At 45.5% G+C, this 20933-nt stretch overlaps 1 protein-coding gene across 1 annotated transcript in view; it reads right to left on the bottom strand.

The window, feature by feature from the left end:
• CREB3L2 (cAMP responsive element binding protein 3-like 2) overlaps positions 1 to 20933 on the bottom strand; it is a 119798-nt gene that overhangs the window by 12979 nt on the left and 85886 nt on the right. Inside the window, exons 4-9 of the mRNA XM_005882500.2 lie at positions 16262 to 16437; positions 14993 to 15080; positions 10911 to 11095; positions 9787 to 9933; positions 8862 to 8920; positions 7177 to 7245 (exon numbers count right to left, since the gene is read on the bottom strand). Coding sequence (XP_005882562.1) covers positions 7177 to 7245; positions 8862 to 8920; positions 9787 to 9933; positions 10911 to 11095; positions 14993 to 15080; positions 16262 to 16437 — 724 coding nt within the window. The remainder of the gene's footprint in view (positions 1 to 7176; positions 7246 to 8861; positions 8921 to 9786; positions 9934 to 10910; positions 11096 to 14992; positions 15081 to 16261; positions 16438 to 20933) is intronic.

Below are 20933 nucleotides of genomic sequence, written 5' to 3'. Positions count from 1 at the left end.
CAAAGAGCTGATGTGATGGCTTGAGGATGGCTAAGCTGGTACAGTCACTATGGGGGTGGGGGGATAGGCTCCCACAGCAAAGGAACCTGAGCTTAGATCTCAGTGCCACTGCTCTGCGCCTTTCATCTGGTAACTACCTAAGTCCCAAGTTTAGGCTGCTGGTCGAAGTTAATTCCCTTGACTTCATCAGCTGACAGAGTGGTGAGAGAACCCCTTCTGGGGCACCCTGGGTGTGCTGAAGCAGCACCCCGTTGAAGAGTGCTTCAGTGTCTCTCCATGGTGACAGACAAAGCCAGGCTTCTTCACGGGAACGCCTGGGCACTCCGAACTGGCGTGCTCCGGGGTGGGTGGTACTCTCCCAGAAGTCCCCGGGACAGGGCCACAACCAGCACAGGTAACACTGTGACCCTGCTTGCAGGAAGGGCTAGGTAGAGAAACGGCAGCCACCAGATGAATGAAAGAACTATTTTAAAACAAAAAGCTATGAAACGAACCAGAGGGCAGACCCAAAAGTGCGTCCAAAGCTCAATATAACTTCTCCTGGATCACTATATTCTACATCATCAGTGATCATGGCTAATTATGGCTTAATGAATTCGTGGGCTTCTGGGAGTAAGGTCTTAATTTAGAGAAAGGAGTACTCTTAGCAATCGTTTATCTGGGCCAAGAGATTTCACACGACTTGTTAAATCGGAGTGTCCCACACGCAAACTGAAAATGTGGATTCTTGTCCTGTGGTGAGGTGTAAAAATAAGCCTAGAGGCTGTCCTCATACAGTTCCTTGCAAAAGAGCAGTTGAGAGAAGCTGCCAGTCTTGCCCAAAATAAAGCATCACCCTGTATCTTGGGGGGCGTATCAAAGGAAACTGGGCAAAACCTTCAAAAGTAGCGACAGTGTGAGACACAATCTTATAATAAGTGGGAAATGTATCAACAGACTCATGTGTTTTCTTTGTATTTGGTTTAATTTTGTTTTCTTCCGCTTCCTTAATTTACAGAGAGAGAACAGTCGTAACGTTATTGCACATTATACTTTGAACATTCAAGTACCTAATTTCCCACGGGAGTCAGAAACCAAGACAGGGGAAGAAGAATGAACTGGTGGTTCCCAATTACTTGCTGTGCTGAGAGCTTCAGACCAGGCCCTCTTCATAGACATACTTTTAAAGAACAAGAAAAATAGCGTTGGACAGAGAGGGCTATATAGTATGAAGGTCACAGAGAAAAATTGAGGAATTCTTATTTCTGACAACAACAGAGATATATGTCAGGACAAGCAGGGTTCCCATGAGGTCTGGGGAAAGGGTAGAAATGAGACCCACACACCACCCATCTTCTCACCCAACCTACACCAAGCCAGGCAAACTCTGCCTTCAGGTGCCCCCAGCACCTGCTTCTTCCACCTCCCTCCAAGGCCAGGTTTAGAATTCTTGGGCTCCCAGGGTTCCTTGCCAAAAAGCAGTGGTAAGGGAAGAAGACTCCTGGCTACAGCCTGCTCCCCTCCACTTCTCATCTCTGGCTGTGCCCCCCAACAGCCAGCAGACATAGTCTTCCTTGGGTCTCTCACGCTCCTACATGTTGTACTGACTATGCCATGATTGCAAGGCCCTGACCCCTCTTTTCCATGGGACACAACATGGGTTATTTATGAAGCTGGTAACCTTGAGAGATGAGGTGATGTCTCCCCCTGAGCGGAAAAGTGGGCTTATTTACTGCCTGCTATAAAAGCAGTGGATTCCCCAAGCTCAGGGTTCCTTAGCTGTGAACGGAAAGCCGCTGAGAACACTGCATCTACCCAGATTCATCATGGAACGTGGGGGCCAGGAGAATCGATGCTCATGCTGCTTGCTGTGCTGGAGTCTCTGACCCAGGAATCTCATGACTTCTGTAAATCAGACCAAATGAAACCCCAGAGCTGATACACCGTGCAGGATTCCAGGCACACACTGCCAAGGTTCAAACTCCATACTCAGTGCTCACGAGTGGCATTTAGTCACCCATTGGCTTAATGGAGATGGCCTTCTGATGTCCTGATCAACCCTTCCACACTGCCAAGGTTCAAACTCCATACTCAGTGCTCACAAAGAGTGGCATTTAGTCACCCATTGGCTTAATGACATCACCCTCTGATGTCCTGGTCAACCCTTTATAGAACAGATTTTGTTTGTGTAGAGATCCACACAGGCCCTGGAAATGGACTAAGACCCTTGGAGCAGGGAATTCCAGGGTCCCAGGTGCCAGGGTATGGTCTGAAGGGGTACAGTGAGAGCTCTGGATAGACACATCCCCTTGGTCCTGCTGACCACTCATCCCGTGCAGAGGGGTGTGGCTAGAGGAGAGCCAGGGTCCTCGGAAGCAAGGCCCTCTTGTTCAGGTCTAAACTTGGCCCTGTGCTTCGGAAGGGCAGTGTCCTCAAAGGGGCAAGGGGCACAGCAGATCAGAAACCAAGGTAAGTAGCTGAGTGAACCCCATCCTACCTCTAAATGTCTGGATGACCTGAACCTCACTGGGCCTCAGTTTCCCCTTCTGAGAAATGAAGTGATCAGAAGTTAAATAAGATGATCTCTAAAATACAACTGAAATCTAAGCTCCTGTGATTCTACAAATCAGGGCTCCAGGAGGGGGACTCCCAGCAAAATAAAAAATGAATAGAACAACCTGAGTCACAAATCCCGAAAACTACTGGGCTAGGCGGTGTGTGTGTGTATCACTTGTGCAGAAGAACATAAAGGGGGAAACACAGGATTTCTCAGGAACGAGACCAGGGCAGGGCCAGAGAGCCTGCAGCTTGGAGCTGGGGAGTGACACACACGCGTCTCGCCTACACTTTATAAGTGAAAATGCATTTCCTGATTGAGCATAGGAAGGAGGCCCCCTGGGAAATTCTCTCTCATCTCACACATTTCCTGAGGGCACACAATTAGTGGATCGCCTCAGCAGAAGTGCAAGGTGCTTTCACACCGTCTCAGCTCCGCTCCAGAGGCCCCAGGGGAAGGCTGCAGGAGGGTTGAGAGGACCTCATCTCCTCTCTGTCCCCATCCTCTTCCAGTTCTGAGCTCAGCTAACAGGGCCTTTTCACCTAGAAACCTATACTATGTTAGGTGGCTGCTGCTGAGGGCGGTATAAACCGAAAGATTCAGAACTGACTAATCTGAGCACTCATTTTCATCTGGATGGAAAAGTCCCTTGTGGGGTGCAGCACAGAAATAGTAATGTTAGAGGCAGAAATAGAATATTGGGGACTAGCTATCAGTTATAAGAAATAAAATAAGAAATATTAATCATGCCCTATTAAGCCTGAGTGTTCTGTTCTGTTCTGATTTAAGAAAGCACGGTGTCACCCGGCTGGGAGTTGCATTCGGGACCTGGGGGCTCACCTGGAATTCAGCCCCTCCTCCCCCACCAGGGAGCTGCCTATTATCATGGAAAGGTTAACAACCTTGTTGCAGAAACCAGTGGTGCCAGCCCTTTGCAAACCCCCAGCCCACATTGCCTGTAAACTGTAACCATCCCACCCATTTTGCATACCCATTCCTATTCCTTTTGCCCACTTCTCCATGTAATCTTTGTCCTTCTACCCAATATAAGCAGCTGAGGGGGGGGGGGTGAGAGGGGAGGGTAGAGAGCAGATTTTTGTGGATGACCTGCTGCTCTCCTATCCTGCCAGCATTATTGGAATAAATGCTCATATATGATTCAACCCTGTCTCTGCTGATTGGCTCAAAGAGTGACAGGAAGCCCAGACCCATTGGTTGTCTGGTTTCAGTATCATCAAAGAGGTGTAATTTTTTCTTTAATTTGGTCAGTGATGAAATTCTTATTCACCTTTCCCACCATGACCTGTCATAGGAAACAATGGCACCCAAGGCGTCCCATCCCCCTTCTGGTGACCCAGGTTCCTAGTCACTCAGCAGTCACCTCTACTTCTGTCCAGCTACCTCCAAAGGACAACGATACAAGAAGCATAAACAGAACACAAACACAGGTGTGTGTTCATGAGGCTCAGCCCTGTACTTATTCCAAACACAGGGTCACTTACATGATGTGATGTGAGGAAAGGGTCCAAAAGTCTCCCCTTACCACACACCCAAAACACCAACTCCTCAGGCCTGGTTTAGGGCAGGAGACTGTGCGGTGTCCTTGGAGCAAGGGAGGCCTTGGCAGGGAGCCGGGAAAGAGGGAAGAAGTCAGAGGGAACGCAGGCCCACATCCCTGTGGCATCAAGAGCAGCTCTGCTTTCATTTCCTGACCTCTTGAGTCAAAACACATCGAAAGCTGCTGGACTTAGAAACGACAACCCTAGGAGCTCCCTGGCAAGATCATCTGTGGGAAGATGGCAGATCAATCAGTTGTCAGCCGTTATCACCGTAAAAGTTTTGTCTATCAGGAAAGGTAAGTCTTGGGGGAGAAGAAATGCCAGGAGAGCACACAGGGCCTAGGTGGGGGAAGTCACAGTGAAGGCTCCTGAGGGTCCCGAGTCAGAGCAGAGACCATGGACATGAGGCTGGTTTTCCCAGGGGAGGTCCCCGCAGACTGATGGCTGGGGAAAGGCTCCACACAGTAAAGAAGACAGAGGGAAACCCATCACTGACTCACAGAGAATAACATGAGACATGCAGACCCCATGCTCAAATGTGCCGTAAGTTCCCATACCTCATGTTATATAATATTTAATATCATATAAACATAGCTACGGCCATTATTTAAAAAGATAAGAACAATTGGCAAAACTCAGGTTGCTGTTCCATGGACTCAGATGTGCCAGTGTTCCTCAGATGGTAGCTCTTTACCAAATCTGACAGGAATAAGGATTCTGTAGAAATATGTTTATTTATTTAAAAATATGGCCATTATATTTTGTTAAATGGAAAATTTTCTTAACAAAAGAGTGTGTACAATAGAAATGCATCCATGTATAAAATATTCCAAATTTATAAAATGCATAAAATATTCCAAAACGTAAATATGTGTTTGGGTAAAAAGGCTGCAATAAAACAATTGACTACATTTTCTTATTTTTTCTACAATGGCCACGTGTGGTTTTGTGGTGTTACGGTCAGCCTGGAGAGGGAAGGAGAGATGACCCTTTATCACAAAAACCCACTGCTCTGGTCGCAGCACAGCTCGTGCTGTGCCTCTGCTGCCCCCGTGTGGCTGTTAGAAGATATAACATGCGAAGCCCCAGACAAACACCAAGGTTATCTTATATAGATTCTTCATCCTCTTTCACAGGTTCATGGCCTGGACTTGTCCCCCTCAGGAATACCAGGCTTCCATGACAGGAGGTGCTAGGACAGGACGGGCGTGTGAATTCCGACCTGCTCCTGATCCTAAAGAGTTGGATACAGACCCTGGTAGGGGGGTCAGGATCCAGAGAAGCACTCCAGCAGGAGTGAGGGTGGAGATAAGAAAGGATGAAAACCTCAGGAGACTAGTGGCCAATGGTGACCGTGAAACGAAAGTGGTATTGGAGCATCTCCTTTGCTTCAGGAGGTCAAGGTGAGCCACACGGAGCCAGTGATGGTTAGTTACTTCTGCTGTCTGTCTACAGAGCACTTGAGGCCACTGCCCTGCTCTGCCATATGAGTATGCATTCCCAGAAATACAGAGGGAAGTTCAGTGGGTTCACAATGTCCATTATTCCCCCTCCCGGTAATTTTAACTTAGGATTAATCAGCCTGCTGTTTGAGCAACAAACCATGATTTGATGCTATTATCAAATGACAGGCACGTAGATTTAACCTGATCCTTTAGCATTTGCAAAATTGTTAGAAGGCATTAATGCTAAGCCTTAAAATGATTAACATTTTGCTTACCTAAAAGTCAATTTTTCTCTGCTTGAATTGTCAGATCTATAACAACAAAGATCAACAGGATTCCCTAACGAATCCCCTTACTCTCAAAGCATAGGTACACACAATGTACACACACAAACACGCATTCTGTTTGAAACGCCCTGACTGCCCATTTCTTAAACCTAGACTTCAGCCCCTTTTCGTGCATATGACCCAGGGCTAAAGCTCAGTGTGGTCCTCCTACGTCAGTGTCAGATTGTCTGCATTCAAATGCAGCTCTAGCATTTACTGGGTGACCATGGGCAAATCACCTAGCCCCGTGGTTGGCAAACCGCGGCTCGCGAGCCACATGCGGCTCTTTGGCCCCTTGAGTGTGGCTCTTCCACAAAATACCACGTGCGGGCACACACATACAGTGCGATTGAAGCTTCGTGGCCCATGCACAGAAGTCGGTATTTTGTGGAAGAGCCACACTGAAGGGGCCAAAGAGCCGCATGTGGCTCGCAAGCCGCAGTTTGCCGAGCCACAGTTTGCCGACCACTGACCTAGCCTTTCTGAGTTACCTTTTCTGTATCATGATAGTAATAGGACCACCTATGGGGCTGTTGGAAGGTTAAATGAGTTAATATCTATAAAGTGCTGAAAGTAGTTCCTGGCACAGGGAGTCCTAGAGAAACTCATTAACTCATTCTGTCCTTTAGTTATATATCAAAATGGGCTTGAAATGTAATTAAACTCATTCTGTCCTTTAGTTATATTTCAAAATGGGCTTGAAATTAATTAATTCGGTAATTAATTTTTAAAACAGTAGTTAAAAAACAAATTTGATTTTCTCCCTCCCCCCACTAATAAAGATCATTTATTACTAAATTTGGGTGACAATGAAATGGCCAGTGCCTCCTTGTCCACCTCTAAAGTTTGATGACCTTTTCAGAAGAATCAAGCTTATTACTAGTCTCCTCCAAGCCTCTCCTTAACCCCTTAATCATAGCCCTTGTCAGAATCAGTGTCTTCATCAGTCCCACGTGTTTTAGAAAAGGTAAAGAACATGTGCATGGGTGTGTGCACATGTATGCATGTGTATTTGATATGATCCCATGTATGTGCACACATATCTGTGTTAATGTATGTGGTGCATGTGTTACTTGTGCACGCACATGTGTGTCTGTGTGTGATCGCATGTATGTGTACACGTGTGCATTTCATGTATACATCTGACTCTATGTGTGGTAGAGTACACCCGTCCTGAGCATCTGATACAACTATACTTTCAATGTGATCTCCTCCACTATCCTTCCAGCCCTGGTCCTGGATCTATCTGCCCCCTTCTTCCCACTTTCCATTAGGCAGTTCAACCAGCTCCTCACTCCAGCAACACTTACCTGTTGGTGTTTTCCAGAACCTCGACCTTCTTCCGAAGCTCCAAATTCTCCGTTGAACAAGACTCCACCCTGAACAGGGAGCAGAAAGAAGCAAATTCATTTGATCAGTAGAGCAATGCTGAGCCAGGAGCCCAGGTGGAGGTAACTGGGGAGCAGAGAAAGAAGACAGAGCATCAGCTACCCCAGGAGGGTGAGGGAAAGAGCCTGGACAACCTGAATTGAGAAGAAGGGTGAGAAGACAGAAGAAAAAAATAGAAAGAGTTTAGTAACAAGTGCCTCAATAATAAAAAATGAACTGGATGGTACAAAACGTGAACTTCTCTTCGGATATTCCAACCTTGTTTTCTCTCACGTCTTCCCTAATGCTCTCAATGCCCATCACACTTCTCTCTCTGGACTACGGGGTCTGGGTGCTGGCAGCTGTACTCCTGGCCAGACGGACTCATCGGAAGCCAAGAGGCTTAGGGCAGGGCCAAAGGGGAGGAGAGGAACCCAGGACCTCAAGAGAAGGAATCCGGGTGCTGGAGCATGCGTGCCCCAAAGAGACAAAAAAGAGATTTTCATAGAAACTTCTTGCCTCTGGATGCCTACAGAAATGAGGGGACAGAATGGGACTACTTAAGGAAAACTAACTTTCAGTAGAAACCTCAAGAACCAGCCAGGATTCACTGGCCACTCCTTCCCCCAGGTACACATGAAGATTCGTTTCTGCGTCCAGGGCCTCATTCCCATCTAAAAGTGAAGTTAGCTTGAAGTTAACTATTTTCTAGGGCCAGCGCAGAATTGTATTTAATCATATTTTCTAACAGCCCTTCTGAAATCCCAGGCTTTTCAGAAGAGCAAAGGCTGCCTTCGAGTGTTGTTGTGAAAATCCTCTTGCCTGTTGCCCGACTTACAGTGGGCAGGAAATAACAAGGCCAACTTGACATTCCATCTCCTGCTTTCCCTAGGGCGTGGCTCTGATGAATCAGCTCCATTCCCTTTGGCTGTTGCAGGGGGCGTGACTGTGAATATCTGTACATGTTTAAAAGGAAGCCTTCAGGGATGTGAAGATCTTTGGTTGGAAACGAATGTGGTCCAAATGCCCACTAAGATCACGTGCCTGAGTGGACCCTGAGAATATCATGCTAAGTGAAATAAGTCCAACAGAAAAAGTTAAGAACCATGTGACTTCACTCCTATGTGGGATATAAAACGGAAAGCAACAAATGAGCACAAGAAAAACAAACAAACAAAAACCCATAGATACAGCCAACAGTATGGTGGTTCCCAGAGGGAAGGGAGAGGGGGTTCGTAAAGGGGAGAGAGCTTTAAACACATAGTGATGGAAGAAGATTGGACTTTGGGTGGTGGGCACACAATGCAATATACAGATATGTGTTGTTGAATTGTATACTCTAAACATAATCTTATTAACCAATGTCACCTCAATAAATTTAATTTTTAAAAAAGATTGAGTGTACTTTTGCTTCTTGCCATTATATAAGCTTTGCCTTTGAAAACCACTAGGTGTCAGGCGAAACCCAGTATATGAAGCAAGGAGTTCACACTGGCAGCTGGGCGGGACTTCAGCTCTAAACACACACACACACACACACACACACACACACACACATACACACACACATACACACACGCCTCCGTGCATACTGCCCAACAGACGCAACAGTCTGGCAGGGACCTACTTTTTCTCCAGGCTGTCCATGTACTCCTTCTTCTTTCTCCTACTCTCCTGCGCAGAAATCTGAGGTATAAGGGGGAAAGGATTAAGCTCCAGTTATATCAGAAGCCAGTTGTGTCAAAGGAAGAGAGGCGGCTGTTAGCACAGAAACCACGAAAGCCCTGCTCACTTTTGTGGCCACTCCTCATTCCTCTGACACAGAACAATGGTCTGCAGAATTTTTTTTTAATAAAGAAAACTTCACAATCTTTAAGAAAAAGATTAAGTAAGCACCCATAAGTATTTATATTTATTTATAAATTATAGACAGACTGGGTGAAATAGGTGAACTAATTGACCAGTACAGATGGGTAGTTACAGACAGTCGTGGGGATATACTAGTAAAGTACAGCCCAGGAAATATAATCAGTAACAGTGTAACAACTATCTATGGTGCCGTATGGGTACTGGAAATATTGGAGGAAACACTTTGTAAAGTGATTGTCTAACCACTATGCTGTACACCTGAAGATAATACAAAATATTATGGCATATAAACTGTAATTGAAAGATAAAATTGTTATTATAAATAAATAAATTACAGACAGGCCTACTAGAGGGAAATATCGTGTACAACATAAAACAGACATTTCAAAGGCTGATTTTTAAAAATGATTTACATTAATGTTCTAATGATTCCCTCCCACCCCTGAATGAATCATCTTGGGCACCAAGCACGTGCATGCCCGAATGGGGAGTCCACTGACCCAGAGGATGGAGGGCAGGGCTGGAGGAAGACAGGGGCAGGAGGTGGCCACGCTCCCGCTGCTCCTGGCCCAGGGAAGGGAAGGCTGAGCCTCGGCCCCACGATGGGAGGGCTGGGAAGGCACGTGGGCTCGATTCTGCTCCTGGTCTTTGCTCACGGAAGGACCTACATCTGAAGGGCTCACCTTGTTCTTGATTTTCCTCCGGATTTTCTTCAGGGCCTTCTCCTCTGATTTTGTCAGGGGCAGCTTGGTGGGGATGGGATAGCCCTCGGCGACCAGTGTCCTCTTCTCCTCCTCTGTCAGGACCAGTGGGCCTGAGCCCTGCAGTTTCTGTGCAAACCCAGGAGCAGAAGGGGGTCAGAAAGGGACAGCTGGGCACGCTGAGGCCAGCCCTCCAGAGGGGTGCGAAGGCTGGTATACCATCCTCTCAAACAGCCGAGAGAAAAGGCTGCCCCATCTGCTCTTGGTGAGGAACAGGTACTTTGAAGTCATGGCAGAAATGGAGAAAGCCAGGCTGGCGTGGCTCAGGGCTTGAGCATCGGCCTATGAACCAGGAGGTCACAGTTCAATTCCCGGCCAGAGAACTTACTGGAACTAAATGCAAATTTTCAAAATTGTGTTGATAGGCAATTCTTACAGAATTTTTAATTATCCAATTCCATTCAAATTTCTTTATTTGACATTATAAATTCAATAAACTGATGATAATGTTTAAGAATTAATGGAAACCAATTAATTCCTCAGTACAATAAGAAGTTAAAGATCTATCTACCCCTATTTTTAATTTGGAAAACGGTGCCCTTGTATATATTAAGGATGAATGGTGCCATGACTTCTAACTTGTTTCTGGGTTAAAAGGCGTACCAGAGGGGGGAAAAAGTTAAACTATGTTTTTAAGCTTTAGGCACCAAAGCATTTAATCCCTGGGAGATGTTTAAGTTCACCAAAGATTGCTTATTTAAAAAACAAGGGCATTTCCTACTGCAGGAAGTAAGGATCACCTACATGGATGTAAACATGTGTGAGATGATTCGGAGGAGAAAAACAACGCACTTGTATTCCTCATGCCATAGCCATGTAAAATAAACACAGGCACAAAATGGGAGGCGTGCACAGGAAGAGAACTGTGTCACCAGGTGAGGTGGCGAGCCATTCCTAAAAGCGTTCTGTAAGAGTATCACCTGCTTTAGACCTAAAACTTCCTGACCACAGTAATAATCACGTGGCCTCGAATGGCAGCCGCTCTGGGTGAAGGGCCAGGTGACAGAACGCAAAGAGCTCGTGTCCCAAGACGGGCGAAGACTTACATGCGGCGCCGTGAGAAGCGGGGAACTGGAGAGGGCCGAGGGGGCCCGCGGCACCGCTCTGGCTGGGCTGTGGGTCTGAGGCAGGCCGAAGGGGTGCAGGCGCGGGTTGGGGCTCAGGCTGCCCTCCGAGTCACTGCTGTGGCTGCTGGGAGGGGTGGGCGGCAGGTGCAGGTGGTCCACGGAGGCTGAGGAACAGGAAGTGGGTTCCACACATCAGACAGCAGCCAAGCAGGATTTTCGGCAGCTAAACAACCTGCACATCCACACAGCGGGATGTGGGGCGACTGAACAAAGCAATGAGGATCTGCACGAGTTGGTACAGAAAGATCTCCAAGATGAATTGTTAAAGGGGGCTGGTGGGGGGAACCAAGGTGCAAAGAGTATATAGAGCAGCCCTCCTTTCATATGAAAAGGGAGAAAAGAGAATACAGAGTTATATTTGCTGTATCTACATAAAGAAACGCTGCAAAATAGAGAAGAAACTAATCGAATGATGCAGGAATGGGGAAAGTGCTGGCATAATTTTTCGCTGTATTAATTTTGTATCATTTCTATAGTTGGATCTGTAAACCTTATAAATGTATTATAATCTTTAAAAAAAAAACACAAACAAAAACAAAACCCTGGGAGCCCATGAGGATTTGAGGAAAGCTCATTTGTCTCCGGAGGAATGTGCACAGTAGGCCTGCAGGTGAGATGCCAGGCAGTTTTCATTCAAAAGTACTAAATCCATCTGTGGACAGATAGGTAGGCACTGGAAAACAAATGGGGGCGGGGGGCTTTCTCCTGCAAAGTCCCCCATCTTTGAGTCCATCCTTTGCCTGTCTTCAAGGAGGCACATGCACCCTCCCGGGGCCCGGGAGCCTGGGTCAGTATCACTCGCTCAGCGGATGGATGGGTTCGGGAAGAGAGAATCCACTCTCAGTTCAACCTGAGGGGGTCTCCCTCCTTTGTCTGAACGGTGGACCTTCCCGCTGTGCTGAAATACCTTGAGAGCCAGCCGCGGTTATGGAGCCAAGGGATGCACCTTGGTCAGCCTGTCACCTCACACCCCTCCTGGGGCCACCACAGTCCCTAGCACAGGGGCTCTGAATGCCACATGGTGCCTCACACACTGAGGCTGGCTTGGCCAGAGGACTGCCAGGGGTTGTAGACAACAAGGGGACGTGCAATAAACCTGGCAGCTCGGGGACCACATGGCAGGCCTGCCCAGCCCAGTGGCCAAAAGTAACCGCACAGGATGGTCTGATGGTAAATTCCTGCCTGGGCGGGCCTGGTACGTCTTCACCTCCCAGGCCTCCAGCTTCCTTAGCAAAGGTCAATCTTTATCTTAAGGGAGCTCTGCCCACTGTTCTTATGCAGCTCGGATAACATATCTTTGAAATGTCAGCGTAATCTCCTTTGCTTACGCCTTGAGGGCTCAACCACCCACACCGGAGCCAAGACCACAGAACCCTCAGTGCTATCCTGTTCCCCACATACGTTAATTATTAACCATCCTGTACCCACCAATGTGAGTGAGTTCCTCCGCTTTGCCTTTGATCAAACCCCAGAGATTCCCCCACTTTGCTTTTTCCCACTGCCTTATTCTACCAGCAGTGATTTCATGTAACCCTCCTTCCGCCTCCTCCTTTGATTCTAATGTATAAAATAAGGTGCAGTTCTCTGGAGCATTTTCTCAATCTGTTGAGATTTCCTTCCTCGCAATTGTTGTCAATTTGGCTCCAAAAAAAAACTTACAAAAATTCTTTACAGTTTGGACATTTCTTACATCAACAGGGCCACGGGAAGGCCTGAACCTTCTCCTCTTCAAACAGAGAAGGTCTGATGCACTGTCGATGGAAAGGGCCTAAGAAAGACGGCCCCAGCCGGAGCTGCCTTTGGGGTGACAAGCAGCAGTCAGGCGGCTCCCTCTCCCACTGAAATACCTGAATGTCTGAGGGGGAGGCGATAAGCCAGGGCCCACTCAGCCACCCCTTTCGGCCACGGGGTCCCATCTCCATTCACAGCCCACTTTTTTTTCTCTCTCATTCTCTCTCTCATTCTAACCCTTCTTTTCTCTTTTTCTAACACGCTACTTTTTGCTAGATGCTTCCCATTTTCTCTGCCAAAGAGCTCCCTGGGCTTTTTAGTGTCTATAGGCTTAGAGCTAAAGAATATTCTAGAACAGTGATGGCGAACCTATGACACGCGTGTCAGAGGTGACACGCGAACTCATTTTTTTGGTTGATTTTTCTTTGTTAAATGGCATTTAAATATATAAAATAAATATCAAAAATATAAATCTTTGTTTTACTATGGTTGCAAATATCAAAAAACTTCTATATGTGACATGGCACCAGAGTTAAGTTAGGGTTTTTCAAAATGCTGGTACGCCGAGCTCAAAAGGTTCGCCATCACTGTTCTAGAGCAAGCCTATATACCTCTATTGCCAACTCCCCTGCCAACAGTTCCAGGCAGCTAAGGAGGGTAGGTATGCACCTTAGCTATGTGCTTACCTAGAAACGAGTCCTGAGTGTGTTGCCAGGGTTTCCCCAACGCCTTGAAAATCTATGGCACTCGATGGTGTTAAATGAACTCAACAAGGAGGCCATTATTCCGAGGGGACTCCAGTGCTGTGGCGGCCTACGGCCTACGTAAGCAACCCAGAGCCAAGCCTTCAAATGCTTCAAGGTTACCAAACTGAAACCTAAGGACACCCACCACGAACAGCCCACGAGGCTTTACGCTCCAGCCAGCCGGAACGTGCTCCCTTTGCTCTGCCCCTTCCTGTGCGTCTCTCCCCACCTCGCTGGTGGAGCACTTCTCACCGCTTCCAGGTTGGTGCTGCCGGTTCCGATCAACTTTACTCAAAATAAACTCAAAATGTATAATATGCCTCAGTTTACTTTTCAATAATGCTTCTTTAAAAAGCACTGTAAAGTGCTTGTAAACAAACAAACAACAACAAAAACCAGAGCAGACTTGGGGCCGTGTATGACATTCTGGGGGACTAGCCAGGAGTTCCTAGTGCTAACTGTCCCTTTTACTTGGCACAGCCCAAATTATTCTAATGCTTTTCTCCTTTCTAAACAGAGAGAGCCCCACAAACAAAACAGACAGGAAAAAGTGAAGCAAATTTGAATTCCCTCTTTCCTACCCATGAAGAGTTACTAGTAGACTTGGCCACAGGTGCCTTAGTATCAGATTTCTAAATACCATTTGAAATGCAGCTCCTAGGTTACTAAAGGGGCTGAGGCATCAGCGGCTCTGCCTAGAAGCTCAGAGGCCTTCAAGGATATTGGATTTCCTGATCTGTTTGTCAGGCTAACGAGGAAGGGCTGCTATTTACTCTCGGGACACCTCTCCTCCAGTGACCCGGATTCCGAGGCCACCCTGGGACGCGCTAGTAGTTACCACACTTTCTGAAGCAAACTGCAACAGAAATGAAAACAGCGACATGTATCTGATAATAATAACCGGAATCATAAAAATGAAGAAAACTACAGCCGTATCTAAAGCTGAAAGGCACAAATGTATATTACCCGGTGCAAGGAAATACTGTCTCAATATGGACTCTAGTCAACATTATTACGCTTTAAACTCTAATCTTTTTAAAATTGATAATAAAGGCAAACACATTATTACCCTGATTAAATGGTCGCAATCAAATCCTAACTTAGTTTCTGGTGGAATGAGGGAGGACTGTGTGTCCATGAGAACTGCTCTGCTTCTTGGTCTCTGTGGGTCACCACTCCCCACGGGAGCAGGCTGTGTGCACAGGGTCCCACCAGGACGGCAGGAGGCCCCCGTGCTCTTGTTCCTCTCCATCGGAGTCACAGCAGGCTAGAGAGGTTTTGAAAAGTCACCCTGGCTAGGAGTCCAAGTACCGTAAAAGATTTAGGGGGAAATGAAGCCTGTACATGTATGAAAAAATAAAATGCCGCTTTCAAAATGTGTACTTAGAATCAAGGTTTTTAAGAACAGAGCTAGTTCATGAAGCAAGCTATGGCTTTGGGACCGACTGACCCCAGCACTTCTCCCACACTGTCTTTCTCTTCCGACCTGCACCAAACCGAAGGGGCCCAGGAGAGGAGACAGACCTTCTTTGGGAGAGAAGTTTAGGAACTGATCCACTTCGTGAGGCTCCAGCTTAATCTTAGGGATGACTGTCTGGCACGAGGAATCAACCTAAAGGAAGAATTTCAAACACAGTTTTTAAAAACCAGTAACAACCTCAATGAAACACCCAAGGGAGCTATTTGTCATCTGCGTCTTTCTCTGAGGGGCAGCCCCGCATCGCCGGAGCCGGCTGAGGCCCGGCTGAACACAGGCGACTTTGCCAGGGAGCTGGTTTAGCCCCAACCCCCCTCTCACTGCCAAACCTGGCATTCCAGCAGATGGAACCCACAGAATCTTCAAATTAAAAGCCCAGGGCTCACTTACTAGTCCTTTTTCTACTGTTTTTATGGGAATAGAAATGCATCTTATCACAAAATAGTCAGAAATTTTTAACGAGCCACAGGCCTGCACCGGTTCGTGCAGAGTAAGCACTGGGTGAACCACCCTCATTCATTCTCTCCAGGCTGCCTGATGACTGGCGATATCTACCCATGAACTATTCGGTAGGAAAAAGAGAAAAGGTATCTTGTTCATGCACAGGGAGCAAGGCCATGACCCTGACCTTTCTAGGTACTTAAAACCAACTCCTCTATAGCCAGGAGCCCCATCCAGTGAAGAGACTCAGGTAGCTACTGAGCAAGTTATGATTCTGGTCTACTGGCTGACACTGGAAATACCCAGAGAGAAGGTGAAATTCTACCTGCTGTCGGCATGGAATTGAGCAAGGAAGAAATTCCCAATTTCTTATGTTTTCCATGGGCAACACAATAAGAATTGATAGGTGTGTGATCCAAGAATTGAGCCATTGCAACTCAGGATTGCAGTAGGAAAGTAAAATATAGCACAGGCACTAGCATTCCCGATTGCTGTGGCTCTGTAAGCCATGAATCGCCCCATCATCTTAACCAGGACCTTTCCACTGCCTTAAAAATCAATACATGGAGGATTTCCTTTATTTACCATGGATATCCAGCTGTTGGTTTATTTTGTAATAGCAATCACAGAAAAAATAAATCATACTTGCTACCAATTTTTCTGGACAATGCCTTTAAAGGAAATTATATAATCAATGCTGACACCAAATCAACATATCCTAGATGCATACATACATACATACATACATACATACATAGTTAGCTATCCATAGACATATACAGCCACTAGCTCCAAACAGATGAAATGCCTTATTAGAGAATGAGAAGCTAGGTCTTTTGATCTCATTTGTTTATATGGAAGACAATTGAGAGTACCCCGGTATTCATTTCCAGAGGAGGTTCCTCCTTTTCAAACGGGGTGGAGATGGCTGTGATGGTCAGAGTGACAGAGGGAACAAGTCCTGGGGGTGACTCCTCCGTAATCGGCTCGGTCTTGATGGTGGTTGAAGGAAATTCGGTAGACAGGTACCATTTCTCATTCTCCACTTCATCTGTGGGAAAAAGACAAGCACACCTGTGAACTGGCTCTGGGCATCAGGCATAAGTAAAACAAAGGACCACTCATCTTTCTCCTCAAAAAAAAAAAAAAAAAGGCTCCAACAAAGAATGATTGAGAGTAGAATAAAGGGAAATATAATGAGGGTGTGAGACATGGATAGAAGAACCAATGGCAAAGTAAGAAACCATACTTGCATTCATGTGAGTGTCATTCGCTAAGGAAACTCTGGGAGGGTCCATGAAAAAGAAAGAACCTTGGCTTCCTGTACAGGCAGGAAGGAAGCTGGGAGGATGGGAAAGAGAATAGGAGGGAGAATTGCAATGTGTCATGTTTTATACTTTTTGGTTTTCAAACCAAGTTAATGTGTTATCTATTTAAAAATAAATAAATAAGCACATTTTAAAATAATAATAAAAAGAAGAGACAAGTGGTTGGCCACCAGGGTCTCAGGAGAGAGGACTGCAGACAATGGCCAGGAGGTATCTCTAGCCTTCTCCCAATGGACAGTTATTTGTTTTCTTCTTTTTTCTTTTTTTTTTTCTTCTCACTCTCAGTCTTTTGTTTTCCCACAACCCCACGTATGCTTTAAACCAGACTTAGACGTCCAGAACTTTACTAGCCCTCTGGGAAACCAGAGTTAGTCACCAATGCCTGGCCCTTGCCGAAACGGACTACATACGCATCCAGACAAAAGGGTTGAGTCTTGGCGAGTCTTGAGTCTTGGTTTGCTACTGGCTTTCGTGATCATGACAAGGCCTGGAGGTAGCAACAAAGCAACACAACAGAGCAGACAAAAGCTCCTCTACCACTTAACTCACACTTTCCCAGGACCCCACACAGCACCGTGTTTCAGACATACCGCCTCAGCACAGCCCTGGAAGAGCAGGAAGGAGAGCAGGAAAGGAAAGACGAGGAGATTGCAAACAGGCGCAGAACAAGAAAAAACAAGTGAGGGATTCTCCAGAATCAGCATTCCTTACCTAATCCCAGTTTTACTAAAATGAGGAGAAAATAAACAGAGATAGGCTCCCAGGCTTCATGAAGATATTTAAACACTCACACAACATGCTTGGTGAGTCATGACTGTTCAGGGAAGCAGTAATTCGCATTATGAAATGATTTTACACTCAAGAACTGGACTCAAGTTTTCTCATGAAAAAGCACAAGGAAATCACCCACTACTGCCAGGGCTGGGAAGCGCGGGCACCGAAGCTAAAAACTAAAGTTTACAAATAATAAATGGTATTTCATAAGCAACTTCCTTCCAACACAGGAAAGAGTGAGATTCCCATTCACAAAGGAAAATGATCTGCCCCCTAAAGCCAAATTATAATTGACTTAATTATCCCAGCCCCAATTTGGTTCCTGAAGTAAAACGAAGACGGGCAAGGAGATGTTTTGCTTTCAGGGCTAGTTCTAGAATGCTGCTGAGTGTGGTGGAGTGATGGAGAGTTTCCATCTTTCTGGGGTAAGCGCCACATCCTGGCAGAGGGGGAGGGGAAGGGAGGGGAGGGAACAAAGGGCCTTTGATGGCAGCCTGAGGAGGGAGACCACACTGTACTTGACACAGATTTCTGCTGGCCAGATGGGCGCCCAGCTCAGCTCAGAGAAGCAGCTGCATGAGGAGCCAAGAGAAGACTCCAATGCCTCTCCCAAAAGGAGCTTAGGAAGGAGAAGACTGTCACCTGCAAGAAAGAGACAGTGAAGACAGATGTGGGGGAGGGTGGGAGAGATGGAGAGAGAGCAGAGATCACACTTTCTCCATTCAGCAATGGCATGTGGATGTCTCCTCTGCCCACACTGAGCAATATTTAGCTGAAAGAGACAGGATGATGAAATATATAGCCTCCGTGTTTATTAAAATTAACGGTTAGGTGACATCCCTGAGGAAAAGGCCTCAGGCAATTACCAGGAAATTGTATGGCAAGGCCAGATCCCCTGGCCATGAAGTTATGATGCTGTGATAAAACTGAAGTCACAAGTCAAACAAAAGAAAAGGCAAAAAATAAACACAAAAAGCAAATACAAAGTTATGACAAAATGAAGACAGGTAATGAAATTGGTTCCTCCAATCTCATTAAGCCATTCTCAAAGGGCACACATTTATAAAATAGGTCAAGATAGTTTACATTCTCAATGTTCAGTGTCCTGTTCCCCTGTTTTAAAAGAAATTTATCCATATAAAGTCATTGCTCTATCGGAGACGGGACTGAAGGACAAATCATGATACTTGAATTATTAAACAAAACTTTCTCAAACACAACTGAACTCTCTCTGCAGGGAGAAGCCGAGAAAGCTGCCTCTCCTCCCCTGAGTTTTTTAGAGGACAAACAGCTGGCATTGCCTTCATGCCTCCACTCCGATAGAGTAATTTAGGCCTCTACTTGAAAGATACTTTTTGAGTTAGAAGTTTATGACCATCAAGTGCAAATATATCATTTTCTAGGTGAGGAAACTGACATGCAAACACAGTGCAAATTATGCGGGACCCAGATCTCTGCACACCCAACCAATATTCTTGCCATTAAGGAAACAGCTAAACACGCAGACAAATATTTGTGCACAAATTGGCTCATGACAGCATTATTTTCAATCACAAATCACTGAAAATAACCAAAACATTGAAGAGCAAGGGCAAGGTTAACAAATTATGGCGTACCCATACAATAGAATATCTATATATCCAATAACATTACATATATCAAACCTTTTTAATAACACGGCAAAGATTTGTGATAAAATATTAAGAAACAAACCTGGATATTAATTTGTATACTATTAATGAAGAAAGTAATAGAAAAAAAGACTAAAGGAAACATGCCGAAAGCGTATCTCTGGAGAATAATTCAGAACACATGTGACATTTTTGTCTTTAAATTTTATGCTCTTTCTAAATTGCCTGTACTGAGTATACATTGTATGTGGATGCTCACACATGGGGATGGCCTGCTTCTTCCTGAACTACTTTATGCCTTAGGATGGTAATTATTAGATAGAAGCTCCAGTGGCTCAAGGTCCATTCAGCATCCTTTGAATTAACAAGAGTCAATGAGTACCTTAATATATATGGAATAAATTGCAATACTGGCTCCAGTTCTTCAATCCTCCAGCTATTCGTGTCCTTTCCCATGTATTTTGTAGAACCCTCCTACTGTGGACTAGTACCCATCTTGGGACTGGCCATGCAATTTGATTTGGCCAATGGGATGTTAGCTTCCTAACACAAGTGGAGTCTTAAAATGCATTTATAGTCCTCGCCAGTGTGTCTCAGTGGATAGAGTATCAGCCCACCCGCCAAAGGGTCATTCCTGGTCAACAGGCTGTACCTGGGTTGCAAGTTTGATCCCCGGTCCCATTGGGAAGGCATGTGCAGAAGGCAACCAACTGATGTGTCTCTCTCACATTGATGGTTTCCCTCTCTCTCTCTGTCCCTCCCCTTCCCTCCCTTTCTCCCACTCTCTCCAAAAATCAATGGAAAAAATATCCTCAGATAAGGATTAATAACAACAACAACAACAAAATAACAACAAATGCATTTGCACAGCTGGAGTTACACACTTGTACTTTTGCCATCATATGAGAAGGATGTGTCAGAACAATCTATTGATCCCAGGAGGATGACAGACACACAAAAGAGAGTTACCCCCAAATAAGCCTGGCTAAAATTAGCCAACTCTCAGCTGGTGTTAGACATGTGAGTGCATCCAGCAAAATCACTCAGCTGCCCCTCCCCTTTAGCCCCCACCAAATCAGCCAGCCTCCAGCCAAGGCTCAGACATGTGAGCTGTAATAATAAATGATTGTCATTAAAGCTAATAAGTTTTGCATATTTTATTATGAAGTAACATAGCTGGCTGATAGAATATAATTGAATATATATTCAAGAAATTAAATCATTTCATCAGAACCTATTGCAACCAAATAGCTATACCTCATTTCCATAATAATTCCTCTAAACCATCAATTGTGAACCATATCAACTCATATTTTTTGACGGACTCATTAGGCCTACCAGTTATGTCACAGAATAAATGAGAAGAAAATCAGCCAGTAAAAAACCTGGTGAGCACAAACTTTTTGTAAATTAAATAAGTATGTCTCATCTAAATCCCTCAGAATTCCAGTGGCAGTTGGAATTGGAGAAAAGGGCTTTCATTCTGAACTACTGGGTGTTGGCTTGTACTCTGTCCCTCAGTGGAAATAAATATCAAATCATAGAAAACAACATGACAAATGTAACCTATGAGGTATGAGGTTAACAAAGGATAGAGTAAAAGGGAATGAGTAGAACATGTATTATCATTTTCCACCCGGCCTTATTTTCATATTTTTATTTTATTGGCAAAAAAGATCAGCAAGAGCACCATGGCTTAGAACTGAAATTATCCTTAGACGTTTGGGTTATTGGCTAAACTACAAAAGCAAGTGTCAACACATATGCTACACCCTCTAATTTCTAAAGCTTGAAGCTCAGATATTGAGTTAAAA

The sequence above is a fragment of the Myotis brandtii genome, unplaced genomic scaffold, assembly GCF_000412655.1.
Source record: "Myotis brandtii unplaced genomic scaffold, ASM41265v1 scaffold724, whole genome shotgun sequence".
In the NCBI taxonomy this organism is placed as follows: Eukaryota; Metazoa; Chordata; class Mammalia; order Chiroptera; family Vespertilionidae; genus Myotis; species Myotis brandtii.
The sequence above is the reverse complement of the archived record's forward strand: the minus strand, read 5'-3'. Positions and strand labels throughout refer to the sequence as shown.